At 34.1% G+C, this 19759-nt stretch overlaps 1 protein-coding gene across 2 annotated transcripts in view; it reads left to right on the top strand.

Annotated features, from left to right (window-relative positions):
• STXBP5 (syntaxin binding protein 5) overlaps nucleotides 1-19759 on the top strand; it is a 166184-nt gene that overhangs the window by 36742 nt on the left and 109683 nt on the right. For both annotated transcript variants that reach the window (XM_007196903.2, XM_007196901.2), the window contains exons 5-6: nucleotides 14169-14303; nucleotides 15848-15911. In XM_007196903.2, the coding sequence (XP_007196965.2) occupies nucleotides 14169-14303; nucleotides 15848-15911 (199 nt within the window). The remainder of the gene's footprint in view (nucleotides 1-14168; nucleotides 14304-15847; nucleotides 15912-19759) is intronic.

Here is a 19759-nt window from a genome sequence, read left to right as displayed (position 1 = left end):
TCTGACTTTTTCTTGCTGCTTTATAGTAAAATGCAAGAGGAGAGAAATAAATTGATGGAAGAATCGTCAAATGAACCAGGACTTGATGATTTGGGAAATTCTTACCCTGATCTATATGGCAAAAGGGAGATTGCTTCTGAAAGTGTGGCATAGGGAAAAACATGAGGGTGTGGCTGAACAACTTTTCACTAAAAATCTTCTATAGACCAAAAGGTCAAAGTATTTAATCACATAAAGGGCTCTTTTAAGAGATTGAGAATGCCCTACAGATCTTCTCAACCAAATAGCCTGTAGGAAGTTTGAGTATCATCCCTCAGGCCTGTCAGCAGCAGGCTAGATAGAGAAGGTGTTATCTCCAAAAGATTTGTGGGTGTGACTTTTGCTAATGCAGAAGACCCAGTGAAATGTGTTCAAGACCCACAAGTTTCTTGAGAAAGTTGTACAGCAGAAACATTGCCAGCTGGGACTTAAAGAAACAGAGTACAATGTGAAAGGAGGCTGCATCCGGAATCAGGCCCATAAAAGTACTCAGCTGTAAACAGTTGCTGTCTTTCATGAAAAAGGATGATTAGGAGGGCAGAAATGAGAGCCACAGAGGCTTATTCCAGGCCTTGAAGCTAATTAAGACAAATCCAACATTTGCCCACCTGGATTTCAAAACTGTTATGGAGTCCTTTTTACCTAACACTTTTTTTCATTTTGAACAGGAATTACTACAATTGTTATCCTACGCCTGTCCAACCATTGAATGCTTGGAGCGTTGGGGGCAGATAATCTCTCTTCAGTTTCATAGGTCCACGGATGGAGTGGAATTTTGCCCAAGATCTATCTGTACTGAATGGTAACACTCAGGACCCTCATCTGCAACAAATTTAGATGATGAGATTTGGAATTTTTGAGCTGATATTTTCAGATTTGGGACTTGAATTAATGTTGTGATTGGTTGAGACTTTGGGAATATTGAGATGGGTGAATGGAGGGATTGAATCTTTGGAGGGTAAAGGGAAGTCTATTAGAGGCAGAATACTAAGATGGTCCCCAAGATTCCTACCCCCTGGTAACCACACATCTTCTCCTAAGTATTCAATTCTAATCAAGGTACTGCTGTGGAGGGATTTTGCAGATGTAATTGAGATCCCAAATCAGTTGACCTTCACAGAGGGAATGTATCTAATTGGTTTTAGACTTGGATTATCTGACTTAAAATGGCAGCAAGTACATGGAATTGCCCTGCTTGGTTTGGCTTATCTCTGGAATTCAGTTTGGTTTAAGTGTCTCCCAAAGTATCAATATATGGGTAACTTGGGTAAGATATGGGCACTCTAGTGAACATCTAACTAATATTAGGAAGAAGTGGACTGAAGAGTGCATGGTAGGAAGATAAACAACCAATGTCCACTGTACTTTTCACTGCCTTCAAAGTGAAGTTGAAACTTAAATATTTAGCATTCCCTAAAAGATCTTGCAAGATCTGTGACTCTTCTTTTTAATCACTGTAATTTTATTTCACTATATTTCTCCCTCTCTTTATGATTATAATCCAGCCCTGACTTTTCAGTTTTTTAATGAACTGTCCTCTCTCCTGCTTATTTGTATGAGCTGATCTCCCTGCTCAAAAGACACTTAGGATTCTCTTTCCATGGCTAGCTAATGCCTGTTCATCTTTAAAGTCTTGTCATTTCCTTTATAGGTTTTTCTGTAAGTTCCCGAGACTAGGTTTTGTATTACCCCATAGTATGGTGTTCTTTCCCTAAAATAGCACATACCATTCTTACTCTTATTGCCTTGGTTTCTTGATTATCTTCTCGATTAGTAAATAAATTGTAAGTATTTTCCTTATTTTATTCTTGGCAGCAGTCTCAATGCCTGACATCTAGTAAATGCTCAAAAAAAATGTTTGATTGGTACCACATTGCCATTGCAGAAACAGAGGGGAATCTCTTTTTTCTAGAAGGCATGATCCTCCACAGACTGTGTTAATTACCTGGGAGATGGGTTCTAAGAGGGAGAGTCTTCAAACAGAAAAAACAACAAGAGTATTTGCTCCAAGCTAACTTTATATATAATCTTTATTCCTCTCACTAATCCAAAACTGGCTAGGTTGTTTGATTACCCTTGGACTGCTATTTGGTCTTTGGCTCATAGCAGAGCTTTTAAATTTTTTCTTTTTTTGTAAAAAGAGTGAGATGGGAGAATAGAGCTTTGAGCAGTGTATTTCTTTTTCCAAAACCAGCATGCCTGTGAGGTACAGCAGACTTGCATCTGTAATAATTTGGCAGGGATTTTCAAAATGAAAGTGAAAATTTTATTTTTCATTTTCCTGCCTTACCATATTAGCAAGAATTTCCAGAACAGTGTTCAATGATATTGTTGATAGCAAGTATCTTTTTCTTTGTAATAATTTTAATAATACTGCTTCTAGGGTTTTACTGTTAAGCATAATATAGGACGTAGATTTAAGATAGAATTTTTCCCCCTACGAGTTGGTGGTCAATTATGGAAGTTAAATTTTAATTGAATGCCTTTATAACATCTTTTTAGATTATCATGTGATTTTTCACTTCCCTTTTCCATATTGATTTAATCTATGACATTAATAGATTTCCTAACACTAAGCATTCTTGTATGCCTGTGAAATTTTTTGAATAAAGTTGAAAATTATTTTACATTGTTAAATATGATTGTCAGTATATTCTTCAGGGTTTTTACTTCTGTTCGTGAGATTGACAATAACAGGAAAAAGTTATATTCCAATTTTGGTATCAAGGTATCCTTCCCTCATATTAAAGAATTGAGTAACCTTTCTGTCTGTCTTTCTTTCCTCCCTCCCTTCCTTCCTGTTCTAGGTCAGAGAAATTAATAGAGGGATTATCTATTTTCTGAATATTTTCAGAGTATGCTTAAACTTTTTAGGGCTAGAAATTTTTTTGTACATACTTTAAATATGTTCAGTTTCATTTATGGTTATTGATCCTTTTTGTTTTCCTCTTTCTTGAATAAATTTCATGATTCAGAGTATGATGAATTTCATTAAGATGAGAAGGCTTGTATCCCACTGTATTCTTGTGTACTTAAATTTACTTTTGTATTTTCTATATTCCCTTTCTCACTTTGTGTTAACATATTTCTAACATGATTTATCAGAAGTTGTTCTATTTCACTGTCTTCCAAATGAAGTAGTTTGTGGATTTATTAAGTTTATTCTTACCTCTTATTGATATCTAATTTGTTGATTTTTATCTATCCTTCTCTTTAGTCTAACTTAAAGTTAAAATTTATTTATTGTAATTTGCTTAGAAATAAAAATACTTTAGAGCAATAGGGTGAATATGATAGAGACAGTGATAAGATAAAGGCAGAGGATGGAGATTTCAGCCCAAGAATTGTAGGGATCTTTTGGGTGGAGAAGACAGGAGAAAACAGAACAATGGGGAGAGAAGTAGTGATCAGAGGCATAAGTGAAGAAAGTTTTGTGGAGCTAAAATATCTTTAGGTTGAAAGGTCTAACTTCGGACATAACCAATAGAATTAGAAATACCTTTTTGAGCTATATTCTAACATTGTCAGCTATGGAAGAACTCAAAAAATATAACATTTATCTGACACTAAGCCCCCTGCAATACTCATTCTTTCAGACTTTGTTAGGAAGCTGTAAAGTTAGATGTGTCTTAGAAGTGTAAGAGTAACTGCTAAGATAGAAAATATATAATATTAAAACCATTAGAGAAGGAAATGAAGAAAATAAATAAGGGTCAGGAAAAGAGATAAAATGATAGAAAGAAAAAGGATGTTTAAATAAGGTTAAAAACTTAGTTCAACTATATCAATAATGAAAATCATTGTAAATATACTAAAATCATCTACTGAGATTTTGAGATTGGATTAAAAAACAACAAAATACATCTATTAAACTGTTTATAAAAGATAAACATAAAGCATAATTATACAAAGTTTGAAAGTAAATGGAAGGAAAAGGGAAAAAAAGCACAGATCATGCAACAAAGGTTACAGTGTTCCTAGAAATAACACTAGCAAAAATGTATACGATCTGTGTGGAGAAAATACTAAAACTTTATTGAAGGAATAAAAGAAGATTTAAACAAATGGAGAGCTTCAAAGGAAGGAATACTCAAGTTTTAAAATGTCACTCCTCTCCAAATCTATAAATTCAGTAGTATTTTAATCTAAATTTTAACACCATTGTTCATTGGACTTAAGCTGATCTAAAATTCATTTGGAAATAAGCTGATCTAAAATTCATTTGGAAGAAAGAAAGGCTCAGAGCAACCAGGACAGTTTTGAAAAAGAAAGATGATGGGGCTTATTTTATTAAATATCAAAAATTATTATAAAGGTATAGAAATTAAAATGGTACAGTAATTAAAGAGAAAGAGAAATGAATGAAAACACAGTAAATGGACTCCAGAAACATGTATATGCAGAGAGAGAGATCACACACACTTGATATATGACAGAGGTGGCATTACAAACAAAAAAGGATGCAATAAACAAAAGATGCTGTGACAACTCTTATCTAAATAGGGAAAAGTGGTCCCTACCTCATAAGTAAAATAAATTGCAAGCCAGTTAAAAACTTAAATGGGAAATGAACACAGAAAAATTAAAACTTGAAAGAAAGTGACACAGGGAATATCTGTAAGACCTGAGCAAGGTGCGCTTAACTAGCATACAAAAAAACCCACATGCTAAAAAGGAAAGGATTAAAAGTTCTGTACAACAAACACACTTACCATAAAGTTTTAAAAGACAAACCCCATCCACCAGGTGCTGATGCATAAGAACACAAGATTCAGAATAATTTGTACAGTACTCTTTTTAAAAACAATGACTCCCTCCCCACCCCAAATTCATGTTGTCTTATGTGTATTTAATGAACACGGAGAAAAAATATGGAAGAATATGTTGTTCCAGGCTGTTAATATGACTTATGGAAAGAGTCAATTTTAAAGGAGACAAACATAATAAAAACTAATAAAAAATGACTGAGATAGTAAGTTTGTGTAAATATACAAATAGGGTAATATTTATGTGTGTGTGTATATATATATATATACACAGAGAGAGAGAAACTTCTTTAATAATCAAGCCATAGACTGGAAGATATATAGAGTATACCTATCCAAACAGTAAAGAGCAATCTAATATAGAAATGGAAAAAAAGTACAGTTAACAGTTGCTGATGAGTACCAGATTGCTTTTGTTTATCATAGCATCTGTTGTATAAAAATACTCTCATCTTCATTCCTCAAGATAACATCATTAAAAACAGAACTTTAAGAAACCCCCCACACAACAAGGAACAGTTTGTTTGTTTTTTTTCCAGATGTTATTTATTATTTCTGTAGTTGACATATACTGTTTTCCTATTTGATATTTACTGTTTTACTTACTGATACTCAGTTTTTTTGATAGCCATTGATGATGTTGCAGTAAGGTCTCATTTCACAAGGAAGGTTAATACCATGATTTATTTGTCATATTTCCAAAAGTTCTTAAATGTTTTGTAAAAATTGGGATGTAATTGATAAAGCATATAGTAAATCAATACAAATGTAAAATGACCTTCGAAAATCTCTGAAGCTTATTTTTTGAAATATTTATTACATTGTACTGCTGTGTTATAGATGTGATGAAGATTTTTCTAAAGTAGCTGTGACAGTTTATCAGAAAAGATATGTGGGACTACAAATAAAAAGGAAATCCTTTGAACAGATTTATAAATTGCTGTCAGCTGACTACTGTTTCAATATATTTCCATGTTCATTAATGCAAACTTAAATTTTCATCTAATAACAGTATAAGGTACAATTAATTTAAGAAAAGTATCTAGTATTTGCTTTTTTATTTTCTTTTGCATTAATTCACTTGATAAACATTGATTAAGATTCTGGTTCATGCAAATACTGTCATCAATTCCGGAAAGACATGGAAGTTATAATTGTCTCAGGGAGATGAAATGACTAATTACAATGCAATGGAAAACGTGATATAATATAAATGTAGTGAAATTTTCTTAAGAAATTTTAAAGATTAACCAGAAAAAGGACATGTCACCATGTTTGGGGAATTTTAGATAAAGCATTACAAAGGAGCCCTTATGAACAGATTTATAGAGTTAGTAGCAATTTCCTACACTGACAAAGGGGAAAGGGAATTTCCATTATGTTCAGATGTACTGTCATAAAGCAGTCTCACTCTTGTTAGACATTGTTAGGTGTCTAACAATGATAGGATAATTTTGGAAGCAAGGACAAGGTCTACTTCTTGAAAAGCGTTTTATGCAGTTATAAGAAAGCTATTCTTAACCTTTTTCCAACTTTAAATCATTAAATGAATAACATTGTCTGAACAAGATACATTGTAAGTGGGTATTTTTTTGGTTACTATAAACTATCATAGATAAGTAGATAAGGTACATTTCTTTGCTGTATTAGTCAGGGTTCAACACAGGAACAGAAAGCACTGTAGATATTTTTAGCATAAAGGGATTTAATTCAAGGATATAGCTGTTTATAAAATGTTTGGAAGTGTGCTAGAACTACTGAGTTTTAGAACTTAATATTCCTGCCATACAACTGCGTCTCACCATGTGCATCTAAGGAGTAGATCTGGGAATGCTGTATCTGGTCCCCACTCCTATCTCTTAGTGCCTCTTACCTCTCAGGTTTTCATGAACATTCTTGTCAGCAGAAACATCAGCAGGAAGATGGTCTCTGCCTCACTTCTGCTTATAAATCTTAAGCACATTCAGTTAGTATAAACTTAATCTCATCTAGAATTCCAGTTGTAAGAGTGTCTGGTAAATGTAGGTTTTAGCTTTCTAGCATCTGCAGTACAAGAAGGCATGTAGGAGGATATGGGAGAGGCTGCTGAATATCAGTTGACCAAATCCAGCACACTTTACATCTATAACCCCCTCTCTCAGACATTTATACCACAGTGTGTCACTAAATATTGCTTCAGAAGCATTATGGTAGAAGGTAGGAAGCCATTAGAGTTTCAGGTAAGATAATGGTGTGTGTGACCTCTCTTGGCTTTGAAAGATAACTCTTAGGGCAGCTTGGAATTGATTTAACAGTCAGTGATAATGGTTTAAATTAGGGCCAGGCCATGAGGATAGAGAAAGGAATAAGTCAAGAATATCTGATTGGACATAGAGAATGGACTTGAGGACAAGGGGAGGGGGGAAGGGTAAGCTGGGACGAAATGAGAGTGTAGCAATGACATATATACACTACCAAATGTAAAACAGATAGCTAGTGGGAAGCAGCTGCATTGCACAGGGAGATCAGCCCGGTGCTTTGTGACCACTTAGAGGGGTGGGATAGGGAGGGTGGGAGGGAGACGCAAGAGGGATGGGATATGGAGATATATGTATACATATAGCTGATTCACTTTTTTGTACAGCAGAAACTAACACAACATTGTAAAGCAATTATACTCCAATAAAGATGTTTAAAAAATAAAAAGAATATCTGATTGTTAATTAACGTAATAAATCCTCACAAATTTTTATAGTTCATTTGTCCATTTAACAAATATTTATTGAGTACTCATTAGGTGCAAGATAGTGTGATTTTGCTGAGACTATAAAAGTGATGACATATTTCCTGTCATGTCGGGCTGATCAAATGGTGGTATAGGCATGTAGAAGAGCTTATTGGTTCATATTTCTTTCTATGGATTAAACTGTAAAGTTGTAATCATCTGTGTATTATGCCCTTGCTTATGGGTGATTAATTTCAACATAGGAGGCTGTGCATGTTCTTTTGCTAAAGAAAATTGGTAATAGTAAATCTTCCTAATATGGAGCTTGTTGACTACATAGTATTTGAAAAACTGCTGCTAAGGATAGTGAATAGGATATACATATCACCCCCTAAAACTTAGCATGTTATACTTTTTTTTTAAGTCCTTCAAGCAAGTATAAAAATTATTGTGTTCCCAGTAACGCTTTGAGTAGGATATCTGTGTCTAAGTCCAGTATAGGGATTCAGAATGCAGCTCCATTTAGTGACACACTGAGGGAATGCAACTTTATCATCTGTGTATTTCTGATATATTGGTTTCAATCACCCCCTTTTTTTGGCTTAACTTTTCCATTTTAAAGTACCTTATCAGTCTCAATTTAATATGCCATTCTTTCCTTTGTTTTTTTTTTTTTTAAATTAATTAATTATTTATTTATTTATGGCTGTGTTGGGTCTTCGTTTCTGTGCAAGGGCTTTCTCTAATTGCGGCAAGTGGGGGCCACTCTTCATCACGGTGCGTGGGCCTCTCACCATCGCGGCCTCTCCCGTTACCGAGCCCAGGCTCCAGACGCGCAGGCTCAGCAACTGTGGCTCACAGGCCCAGTCGCTCCGCAGCATGTGGGATCCCCCCAGACCAGGGCCCGAACCCGTGTCCCCTGCATTGGCAGGCAGACTCCCAACCACTGCGCCACCAGGGAAGCCCTAATATGCCATTCTTATAATATATAACCTTATTAGTGTTCACTGAGTTTTAATGTTTTCCATGTGATCTCAACTATATGTATTATAAATTATTTTGGGTATAACCTTTTGCCTTAATAATGTCAGCACATAAGCTTAAATTAACTTGGTCTCCTGGTATCAGTAAAAACTGAAGTCACTGTCATTTATTATGATCTTTATCACATTAAAATAAAAATTAATCTTTATAATAAAAATGCGTGAAAAACAATAGTCATGAATTTGGTTTTTTGTTTGTTTTTGTTTTTTTTTTAATTTATATATATATTTATTTTTGGCTGCATTGGGTCTTCGTTGCTGCACACAGGCTTTCTCTAGTTGTGGTGAGCAGGGGCTACTCTTCATTGCAGTGTGTGGGCTTCTTACTGCGGTAGCTTCTCTTGTTGCGGAGCACGGGCTCTAGGCACACGGGCTTCAGTAGTTGCGGCTCACGGGCTTAGTTGCTCCGCGGCATGTGGGATCTCCCCGGACCAGGGATCGAACCCGTGTCCCCTGCATTGGCAGGCGGATTCTTAACCACTGCGCCACCAGGGAAGTCCATGAATTTGTTTTTAATCTAAGGTAATGTTTTAGCTTCATGATACATGCACTTGCATTCCTAAAAAGTTTTCCTGCGGTCTTTTTAACCTAATTCTAGAACTATAAGAATTTGTTTTCCTGTATATATTTTTTTTTCCTGTATATTTTTATAGCTTGTCTTCATTTTCAACTAAAAATTTTAGTTGAGTGGATTATATTATGTAATAGATCAATTATCTATTGCTGCATATCAAAACATCCCAAAATTTAAGAGACTAAAATAGCAGTTATTTTGTTTGCTTACAATTCTGTGGATCAGCAACTTGAGTTGGGCTCAGCAGGAATGGTCTTCCCCTGTAGTCGCCTATGTACCGTGCTCATCTGGTTGCTCAGGTGGCTTGGATGATCTAGCTTGCCTTACTCACATGTCTGGTGGTTGTTGCCGTGTATGGGCTGGGCCAGTGTCTCCAAAATGTTATTCTGGGCTTCATCACATGGCATCTGGGTTCCAAAAGCATAAGGAAGAGAGAATCCCCAATGTGCAAGTGAGTGCTTTTCAGATTTCTGGTTGTGGCACAACAGCTAATGTTCCATTGCCCAATGCAAGTCACATGGTCAGTCTTAGCCTAAGTGGAGGGGAGGACTATACAAGGGAGAGGATACAGGGAGGGAGATGAGATCTTTTGGGGCCATCACTGTAGTATTTTGCCATATGTGATATTTGGTTCACTGTTGAAACTTTCTATTTATTTTCAGTATTTTTCACATCTTTTGATCTGAACTCCTTATGAAATGGCTATTCAGTGCCATTTGTTTCATGACTACTTTTACTGAAAAATATTAGATTTCTATCATGGATCACTTTCTTAGATTCATTAAATAACAACAAATCTCTCTCTATATATGTATATGTATATGTGTACATATCAGACATGTACATAATATATGTATATAGTTTTTAATATGTGTATATAGTTTTAAGTATGCTAATATATGTTATTCCTTTTAAATAATCAATTAATATAATAGTTTCATCAATTTAATTATTACATAAAAGCTTACTTAGTTATATATTCTTTTAATTTTCAACAGAGGAGGCTAAGATTCTTATTTTGTAAACAAGGAAATAAGGTCATGTTTATCTAACAAATTGAAAGGACACTCTTAATTATAATAAGTAAAGTCTAGTTTGTGTTAACCACCAGTTTTATGTTTTGGTAACTGACTGATTAAATTGCCCCAAATTTAGAATCTTGCAGTTCTTGGTAGGGCATGTTGATTGACTTGCTTTCTTTAGTAATATGTTTTGGGGGACCACATTTTCTTATTGGACTTTCCCTAAATCACTGGCATGGTATTATTTTATTTGATTGCAACATGGAATTTTATTTTTCTCACTATTCCTAATCCAACCTGTTCATTACCCATTAAAATTTGCTAGTTAATAAATTATCAAGTTAATTGTGATAAAAAACTATTTGACTTTCCCCCTTCTCAGTTGACTCAAATAATGATGGTAATAATGGAACAGAGTAATTTTTAAATTTGGTGGCGCATTGTACAAATATACTCCTATGATTCATATTTTTTTTTGAAGTGTACAAGACTCATTCTAGGGACAGTATTAAAGTCTTCGTGTCAGATCTGTAAGTAAACAGTTTAAGTTCCTCCTTAAAATGTTAAATATCAAATAGGATAAAGATTAAAACATAAAGTTGCTTAAAATTTCCCAGCAATGTAAGTTGGTTTTATAGTTGACTGGGGGAAAAAATCTTACTATGGCAGCTTATATTGAAAAAGTGAGCCTAGGGGAAAGTTCTGGATTTTCTTCTGAACAGTAAAGAATTTATTCTTCATTTCTTTAAATATTTGAGAAACAGCTGCAGTATGGTATTGCTGTGCTAGGAACAGAAAATATTGTATGATACATCCAAAACGTCTGCCCTTAAGGAGATAAGTTCAAACTTTGTAAACACATTATTTAAATAATTTTGTTAGTATTAAAATCAAAGATGGATCATGTAATTGTATTAAGCCAGTAACTACTGTTTTTTGAAGAATAATGGGAAATTGCAAAATAGCAGAACAGATCAGGAAGTTGGATATTTCTGATTTTTTTAAATCAAACTGTCATTATTTTGACTTATTTTGAAATTATTTTTGAATTTTCAGAATATTTGAGCTATATTCATGTTTTAGTTTAAGGCACATTTCAAATGAAATATTTGGGTTTTGTTTGTTTGTTTGTTTTAATATTTATTTATTTATTTGGTTGCTCTGGGTCTTAGTTGTGTCAGGCAGGCTCCTTAGTTGCGGCTTGCCAGCTCCTTAGTTGTGGCATTCAAACTCTTAGTTGCGGCATGCGTATGGGATCTAGTTCCCTGACCAGGGATCGAACCTGTGTCCCTTGCATTGGAAGGCGGATTCTTAACCACTGGACCACCAGGGAAGTACCAGAAATAGTTGTTTTTATGATATTTATTGCATTGTTCATTTTGTATCTGGCATGCTATTATTGTACCTTATTTTCTTCATGTCATTAAAATTTCCCTTATAACTTCTAATTGGTAGAGTATCACTTAGTTTTTTATAATAATTAGCTAACATTTATTGAGCACTTACCTGTGTCAGGCCCCATTTTAAGCATCTACCATGCTTGTCTTATTTGATCCTCAGGTGAACAGTGCGGTAGATGTGCTTTACCACTTAGAAACTGAGGCTCTGAGAGACTGAATGGTTTACCGAAGGCCACATGCTAGTGAGTGACAGAGCTCAAATTAAATCCCAGCAGTTTAACTCCAGAGCTTGTGCCTATGTATTAATCAGAGTCACAATCTTATTTTTCATAATTCTTAAAGCCACAAATCTCTGAAAACAAAAAATTTTAAAATAGCTTAATTTAGGTATAATTGACATATAATAAATGGCACATATTTAAAGTAATAAGCCATTTGATAAGTTTTGACACATATATACACTCATGAAACTGTCACCACAATCAAGATAATGAACCTACCCATCACCCCAAAATGTTTCCTTGTGGTAATCCCTCCCCTCTTCTGTTACTGGCCTCTACCCTCACAATCCAGGCAACCATTGAATTGCTTTCTGTTACAATAGTTTAGTTTGCATTTTCTATTGCATATAAATTGTATGTGAAACAATAAACTATGTCTTTTTTGTCTGGCTTTTGCTCATCTTAAGGATTCTGAGATTCATTGGTGTTGCATGTATGCATGTTGTATGTTGTATGCATGTTCTTGTTTACTACTGAATAATATTCTAAGTATATAACACAACTTTTTCATCCATTTACCTGGTGAAGGACATTTGGGTTATTTCCAGTTTGGGTCTGTTGCAAAGCTGCTATGAACATTTGTGTACAGGTCTTGTGTAGACATATGCTTTCCTTCTTTTGGGTAAATACCTAGGAATGGGATGGGTGGATCATATGGTAGGTGTAACTTTTTAAGAAACCTCCAGTGACTATAGGTAATAACACTGTGCTATGTATTTGAACTTTGCTAAGAGAGTAGATCTTAAATGTCCTCGTCACAGGAGGAAAAAAATTCTTACTATACCTGTGGCTATGGATATTGACTTGACTTATTGTGGTGATCATTATGTAATACATACATATATTGAATTATGTTGTACGACTGAAACTAAAGTTATAGGACAATTATATCTCAAGTAAAAGAAACTGCCAAAAATTATACCTCAGAAATAATCAGTGTGTTTACAAGGTGCTAGCACCATATCAGGTAATATATAAATACTTATTATGTACCTTTGTAAAATGTGGAAAATTCTGAATTCTGAAACCTATGTGGCCCTAAAGTTTTCATAGAGGTACTGTGGACTTACTGCCTTGTGAAGTAATAAGGTACTATAAGATGTTTTTTTGATTCAGTAGTCATTTCTTTGCTTTGTTAAATTTACATAAATCCTTTGGAAAGATGACATGCTATCATATAAAACACTCAACAAAAAATATAGATGATGAACCTTAAGTAATTATCTAAATGAACACTAGCTCTAGGAAATAGTGTGACCATGAGTTGCATGTATTTATTTGAAGTGTTTTCATCTTGAAAATTCTCTGTAATGAAATTATGTTAATGGGAATAGCAAATGTTCTGTATGCTGTATCTTGCCTAATGACTACTGTCAGTTTGAGAGTTCAGCAGTGATTATCATCATTGTGTATTACTGAAAGGGCTATTCCATTAAAATTTTAAATAGTATATTTTGAGAGACACAACAGGTAGTCTGAAAAAAATGAGCATTATATGGTTTCATAACATACTATCTTTATTTATTTGTTTTTACTAAAAATAAGTTCTACAAAAAGGACAAGGTATTTTCCATTCTTAACCTTGTTATCAACTGAGCTTATATAGAAAATGTTAGAAATTGTTGGAATGATTATAAAGTTTAATACATGCATGTAAATTATTATAATGTGTCAATGAAGGACTTTTATATCATCAGGACTTAGAAGGAGACAGTTTTGAGTATATTCCAATATCATTGTCTAAGCCTAAGTACAGAGGATCTTAGCCCTTCCAAAGGCTTACAAGTTAGTGAGGAAGGTAGACTCTCTTACAAGGCAAGCCTGATAGAGATACAGAAGTGTTGGGATATCAATTTGAATGAAGGTGGTATTTTAACTGAATCTTGAACAGAAGAAGAATATGAGCAGGAGGAGCATTTTGCGTAGAAGGAATAGTAAGCACAGGTACCGAGATGGGTTAGTGTGTTTAATAACTTCTGAGAAATACAGTAGTACCGAGGGGTGATGTGTTGGACTCACTTTGTGGCTTTAAATGTTAAATTTTTCATATGTCTGAAGTAACACAGTGGATGACATAGCCAGATTTGAAACACATACTAATGTCAAAACTCATCTTCTTTCTATCAGGTTATGCTGTCTATTTACTGTAAGGACTTACATTTGACAGTAAAGTTGAATTAGCATAATTGAATATTAACTACAGTGAGTTGATAAATCTGATGGTTGTATCTTTTTTGCTTTTCCTGAATTGTATATGTCATTATTAACCCTCTAATACAGTTAATAAAGTTTACCAAATATTTTTCTGATTTCCTTTTTGGATATATTTTCTCTTGCAGGGTTACGTTTTGCCATCTGCCTTTCCAGAGTAAGTGGCTCTATGTGGGCACTGAACGAGGTAATATACATATTGTCAATGTGGAGTCCTTCACACTCTCAGGCTACGTCATTATGTGGAACAAAGCCATTGAACTGTGAGTTTGAGCAAATATTCCATATCTGAAACTATCAGTACCATATATGATAATATTATGTAATAGCTAATTAGTAAATATAGAATTAAATTTTTAATATTAAATACAGATTTATTAGCCTTTTGCAAGTATTGCCCCATTGGCAGTTTGAAAATTTAAATGCTTTACATATATCTATATAGATACATATACGTATTATATATAAATATGTTCACATATATATAAGCTATAGCACAAGTTTAATAAAACCATTATTCTTATTAGGTGAAAAGCATTCCAGATTTTTTTCTGTTCATTTATCATCTAATTATTTTTCTTTCAAATGCTTGGTCATGCCCCACTAAATTGATTTCATGACCCACTAACGAGTTGCCACCAATGTTTAGAAAACACTGATCTAAACCACTACTTGCTATGTTTTAGTAATCACCAAATATAATGCAAATGTTTATAGTGTAACATTGCAGAATTAATTTGACAGTTAATTTTCCTTAGTTTTGATATGGTAATGATTGCTTTTATTTAACAGTAATGACAACAAAAACTGGGTTGTGCTATGGGGCCCTAAGGATCTTTAGTGCTAACTTTTCACTGTCTTAGAATCTTATCTCTTTCTCTAATTTTTTTCTTACTTTATTTAGACATAAAAATCAGAATTTAAGGATATTGGCAAGGTTCATTTTCAACATTTCTTCTTGTTTTTAAACAAATAGTTCCGTATTGTTGCATTCCACAGAATTTGACATAAGGGTGAATTTGTGGCGTATCTCCTAAGTGATGTGTTGTTGCAGCTGTAATGGTGTATTAAGTTTGGTTTTCCTTCCTTTATCAGGAACATTTTTATTTCTCAGTCCATTGGTACAAGGTTTTCTAGGTCTGTTCTTTGAGTTGATCACAGCATATAGTGGGGAGGCCTGGTGCAGTTGTCTTTGTGGTTTCACAAGTGGCTCTCAATGAAGTGGACTGGTCTCTCAACTCTTAGAGTTTATGAATGGGTTATTTCTGCTTATTTCTACTCTGTAGGCATCAGTTCAGCTACATTCTTATCTGTATGACTGCTTTTTTCTCTGAGCAAATATTGGTGGCATTATTTTGTTGATTTTTTAAAAGCCATAATGGAATTTTTCTTATTTTGGGTATGAACTGTGGAACTAGATGAGATGCCCCAACTGGAGGCTAGAATTGAGTAAAATAAAGATAGCAATATTTTAGATGCTGCTTTATTTTAAAATATTAACTTTGAGAATTCTACCATGAGAATAAATTTTCTGTGCTAAAATACAAAATTGAAGATTCTTTCCTATACAGAAAGTGTACATAATTTTAAATTTTGCTGACTTATATCAATGTGAGAGTCACTATTTTTCCTGATTCCTCTTTTGATCCATATTGAGAACTGTACATCTGTTACTGATCACTTGCTGAAATGTTTTCAACCTTTGTAAATATATCTTTGTTTTCCATTCATTATTCTTATTGTAATGAATATGTAATTGTATTGCAATTTTTAACTGAGAAAAAACATCTTAACTTTTTTTTTTTAGGTCATCTAAATCTCACCCAGGACCTATCGTCCATATAAGTGATAATCCAATGGATGAAGGAAAGGTAGTTTTTTTAAATATATATGTTTATTACTTAAATGCATGAATTTTGTATTTTTTAAATATGCATACTATTCCAGAACTACACTTACTCTGCAAAGTTGAGACTGATAACAAAGGTTGTATATCATATATACTTAATTGCTTATTTATGCATTATGAAGAACAAGTGAAAATTAAAATATTTACATTTTAAAGAAGAATTCTAAAACAAGTAAAATTTAATAAGTACAGTTAAAGGTTGTTAACTTGTTTTTGGCTTATTTAGAATAATTCCCCTTATTTTCTGATAATCCTGACAAAAACCATTTTCTTTTGGTTTTGAATTCTTTTTTACACTAGTTAAACAATTTTTATAGCACTTATCACATAACACCTTATGTTAGAGTTGTCTCTGTATCTCTCTCCCCTAAATTTTTCTCCATAAATAGCTCAAATCAATAGAGATTTTTTAAAAATAATATTTAATTTTTTTATACTTGAAACCAGTTTCATGCAGTCATTACCTAGCTATTGTTAATTTACGTTCATTAGTACACTGAAAAATAATAAAATTTCCTTTTCCATGAATCTCTTACTTCCTAATTCAAACCAATCTCTCAGTAGTTCTATTTAATGATATTTTTTCTACTTATAAAATTTCATGAAAATTAGTCTGCATCAATACCAGAAAGTTAATCACTATCAGAAATCAGTGAAATGAAAGTTCTGGATTTTGTGAAGTTTATTCAGGTTTTTCCTTTTCTCAGTTAGTGAGAGTGGTGGAGCCTATATGTTGTGTTAACACTGTTCTGTTAACACCGGGAAAACAAAAGAATAGCGGTACTGTTCAGAGCCAGCTTATATCATACAATTGTATGGTTTGAGAGAAACTACATGAAGCAAGTTACAGTAAACTATATCTTCACTTTACTTACTTATTTTTGGTATAAGATAATTGTCTAAAAGCCAGTCTTTGGGTGGGAGAGCTGGTGGAAGAATTGAAAACTTCCCTTTCTTCTACGTTGTATCAGTCAGTAAATCATTTCAGTCCTTCCATTGCAGTGTCTTTTCTATTCAGTCTCTTTACGACCACTGCAGTTCAAGGCATTCCAACCCATTCTTTTTTTTTTTTTTCCAACCCATTCTTGAGTCATTTCCAGTTCAATCTTCCTAGAGTGCCATTTTAATCTTATTGCTCTCCTGTTCAAAAGTTTTCAGTGGTTCTGCAGTATCTAACAAACAAAACAATGTTTCCTTAAAACATAGCCCTAGGTTTCATTATCTTTGAGAACATCTTTAGCTGAATGCTATGCTGAAGCAAATAGTTACTGTTGCCCAAATGTGAGCTGCTCTTTACTACCTCCATGCCTTATTTATATAAGTCCCTCTGTTTGGAATTCTTTCCCACTGTTCTTTCTCTGCTGAATTCCTACTCACATCTTGAGGCTCAGATTAAACACATATCTTTCATGATACCTTTCCTGATAATCCTAACATAAAATGCTTTCTCTCACTTCCAAATTTATTAGCACCTTAGTTGTGCAATTTTCTATTTATAAGTACCACATCCTTCAGTTAGTTCTTCTATTTTTTAATATTTAGGAGATTGTAGGGATTAAAGTTTAACTTGTTGGCACAGATTTCTAACATTCTTAGGAAGATACAGCTGGCTAGAGGGGTTAAAGTTTACTTTAACCCTCTTATGTTATTAAGATCTGGATGGGTAAAATTATTTTTTTAAAGTTACATAGCTACTAAGTGGCAGATCTAAGGCTAGAGCTTAAGTTACCTGTGTCCTGAGCAATCCAGTATTGTTTATACTGTATAGCAATTCTTAAATTTTATATTTTTCCATCTCTTTCCTTATTCCTTAAGTTCCTCTCTTACTGCCCCCATCAGAAAATGCCATATACATGTCCAAGATATTTAGAAGGAATAGAAAAAGGTAAAGGAAACAAATACCAGTTTTGTTTTTTTTTTCCAGAAAGAGTATGTATTTCAGATTGCCGAAGAAAGAAGAGTTTATGTTAGGAAAATTAAGTGTACTTCCTACCAAGGTGGGAAAATCTATTTTGTTAGTTTCAATGACTGGGTCTTCCAAATGTCCCCGTAGTCTGAAATCCACTAAGTTGCGATTTAGTTAAAGTTACTGGGTCTGCCCCCAAATTTGTTTATATCTCCAGATTACTTGAACAGTTATTGGCTAGCTACCAATCATTCATGTTTTTTGGTTTGTTTTTTAATTTGTTTATTTATTTGGTTGCGCTGGGTCAGCAGGCGGGCTCCTTAGTTGTGGCATGCAAACTCTTAGTTGCGGCATGCGTGTGGGATCTAGTTCCCTGACCAGGGATCGAACCCAGGCCCCCTGCACTGGGAGCGTGGAGTCTTAACCACTGGGCCACCAGGGAAGTCCCTTTTCATGTATTTATTAAACAAATATTTATTTAATAGCTACTATGCATTAGGCAGTATATTAGATATTAGAGACATATAGATGAAAATGTATTTACTAGTGTAGGAGAAGAAGCATCTCCATCTGTCCAGAGGAACTGAGTAGGCTTACCCAAGGAAACAACACTAAATGCTTAAAAGTGAATAAAAAGTGAATAAAAGTGAATTAAAAAGGGAGAAGGTTTCAAGCAGGGGGAATACTGAGATTTGGAAAATGCCAGTGCAGGAGGTGGTAAACAGTAGACGGTTTGTGAGGCAAGAACATGCATTTCATTCCGGAACTTATTCATTCACAAAAAATGTATTAAGTACCTACAACATATCAGGCTGTCTGTCTTATGTTAGAGGTATAGTAGTAAACAAGGTAAAACCAGTTCTTGCTTAAATAGAACAGTGTTACAGTTTGCAAGAGAATTCAGATAAGGAAAAAGACATTATTTTATTGTCTAGTGACCCTTCAGGTTAAAAAATGTACAGGTTGCTGTTGGAGCACATAGGAAGGGCATTGACTTACATTTGGTAGGTCAAGGAAGACTTTCAGGAAGAAGTGATAGCTAAAATGACATGAAGGATTAGTAGGATTAGTCAAGCAAAAAGGATGACATTCGAATGGAGTGGCCCAGTTAGGATGACAGCATGGGCAAAGGCGTAAAGGTAGGAGAGAGCATGACCTGAAAGATATACTGGAATGTATTGGGTAAGAGGGATGTGGAAAAGGATGAAGCTGGGGAGGTGAGCAGAGGCCAGACCATGATGTATCTTGTAGGTCAGATTATTCAGTTTGTACTTGATCTAAAAATAATGGTAAGGCATTAAAAAGTTTTAAACAAAAAGCTTACATTACATGATCAGATTTGCATTTTAGAACTATCACCCTAGCTACAATATGGAATGGGTTAAAAAAAGGGCCAAGACTGGAGAGTCAGAGAGACCAGAGACTAGAGAAGGGATTTTTGTATCTTGAACCAAGAGGGAGGTATTGGAGGTGGAGGAAAGTAAATTAGAGAGATATTAGAGTGTACTTTTTAAATTACTTGATGATTTTACCTGGTAAGGGAGAGACTAGAGTTAAGGATGACTCCAAGGTTTTTGCCTGAGCGACTTAATGAATATTAAAAAAAAAAGAATGCTGAGAGAGACACTGCAATAGGGAATACCAGAAAAGGAGGGTAGGGAAGAAAATAATGAATTCGCTTTTGGACACATTTATTTTGAGGTTTTTGTGGAATAAATATGTGAACATGTGGCCACTGGAATTATAAGTCTGAATCTCATGAGAGAGGTCTAGGCTAGATATAATTTGGAACTAATCAATATAGAGATGTAAAGAGTAAATGTATAAGTAAACAAGATGTATAGAGTAAGATGTATAGAGTAAATGAGATTGCCTGATAATGTGTTAAATTAGAAAAGTCTGTA

The sequence above is a fragment of the Balaenoptera acutorostrata genome, chromosome 14 (genome assembly GCF_949987535.1).
Source record: "Balaenoptera acutorostrata chromosome 14, mBalAcu1.1, whole genome shotgun sequence".
In the NCBI taxonomy this organism is placed as follows: Eukaryota; Metazoa; Chordata; class Mammalia; order Artiodactyla; family Balaenopteridae; genus Balaenoptera; species Balaenoptera acutorostrata.
This window is presented reverse-complemented; position numbering and strand designations above follow the sequence as displayed.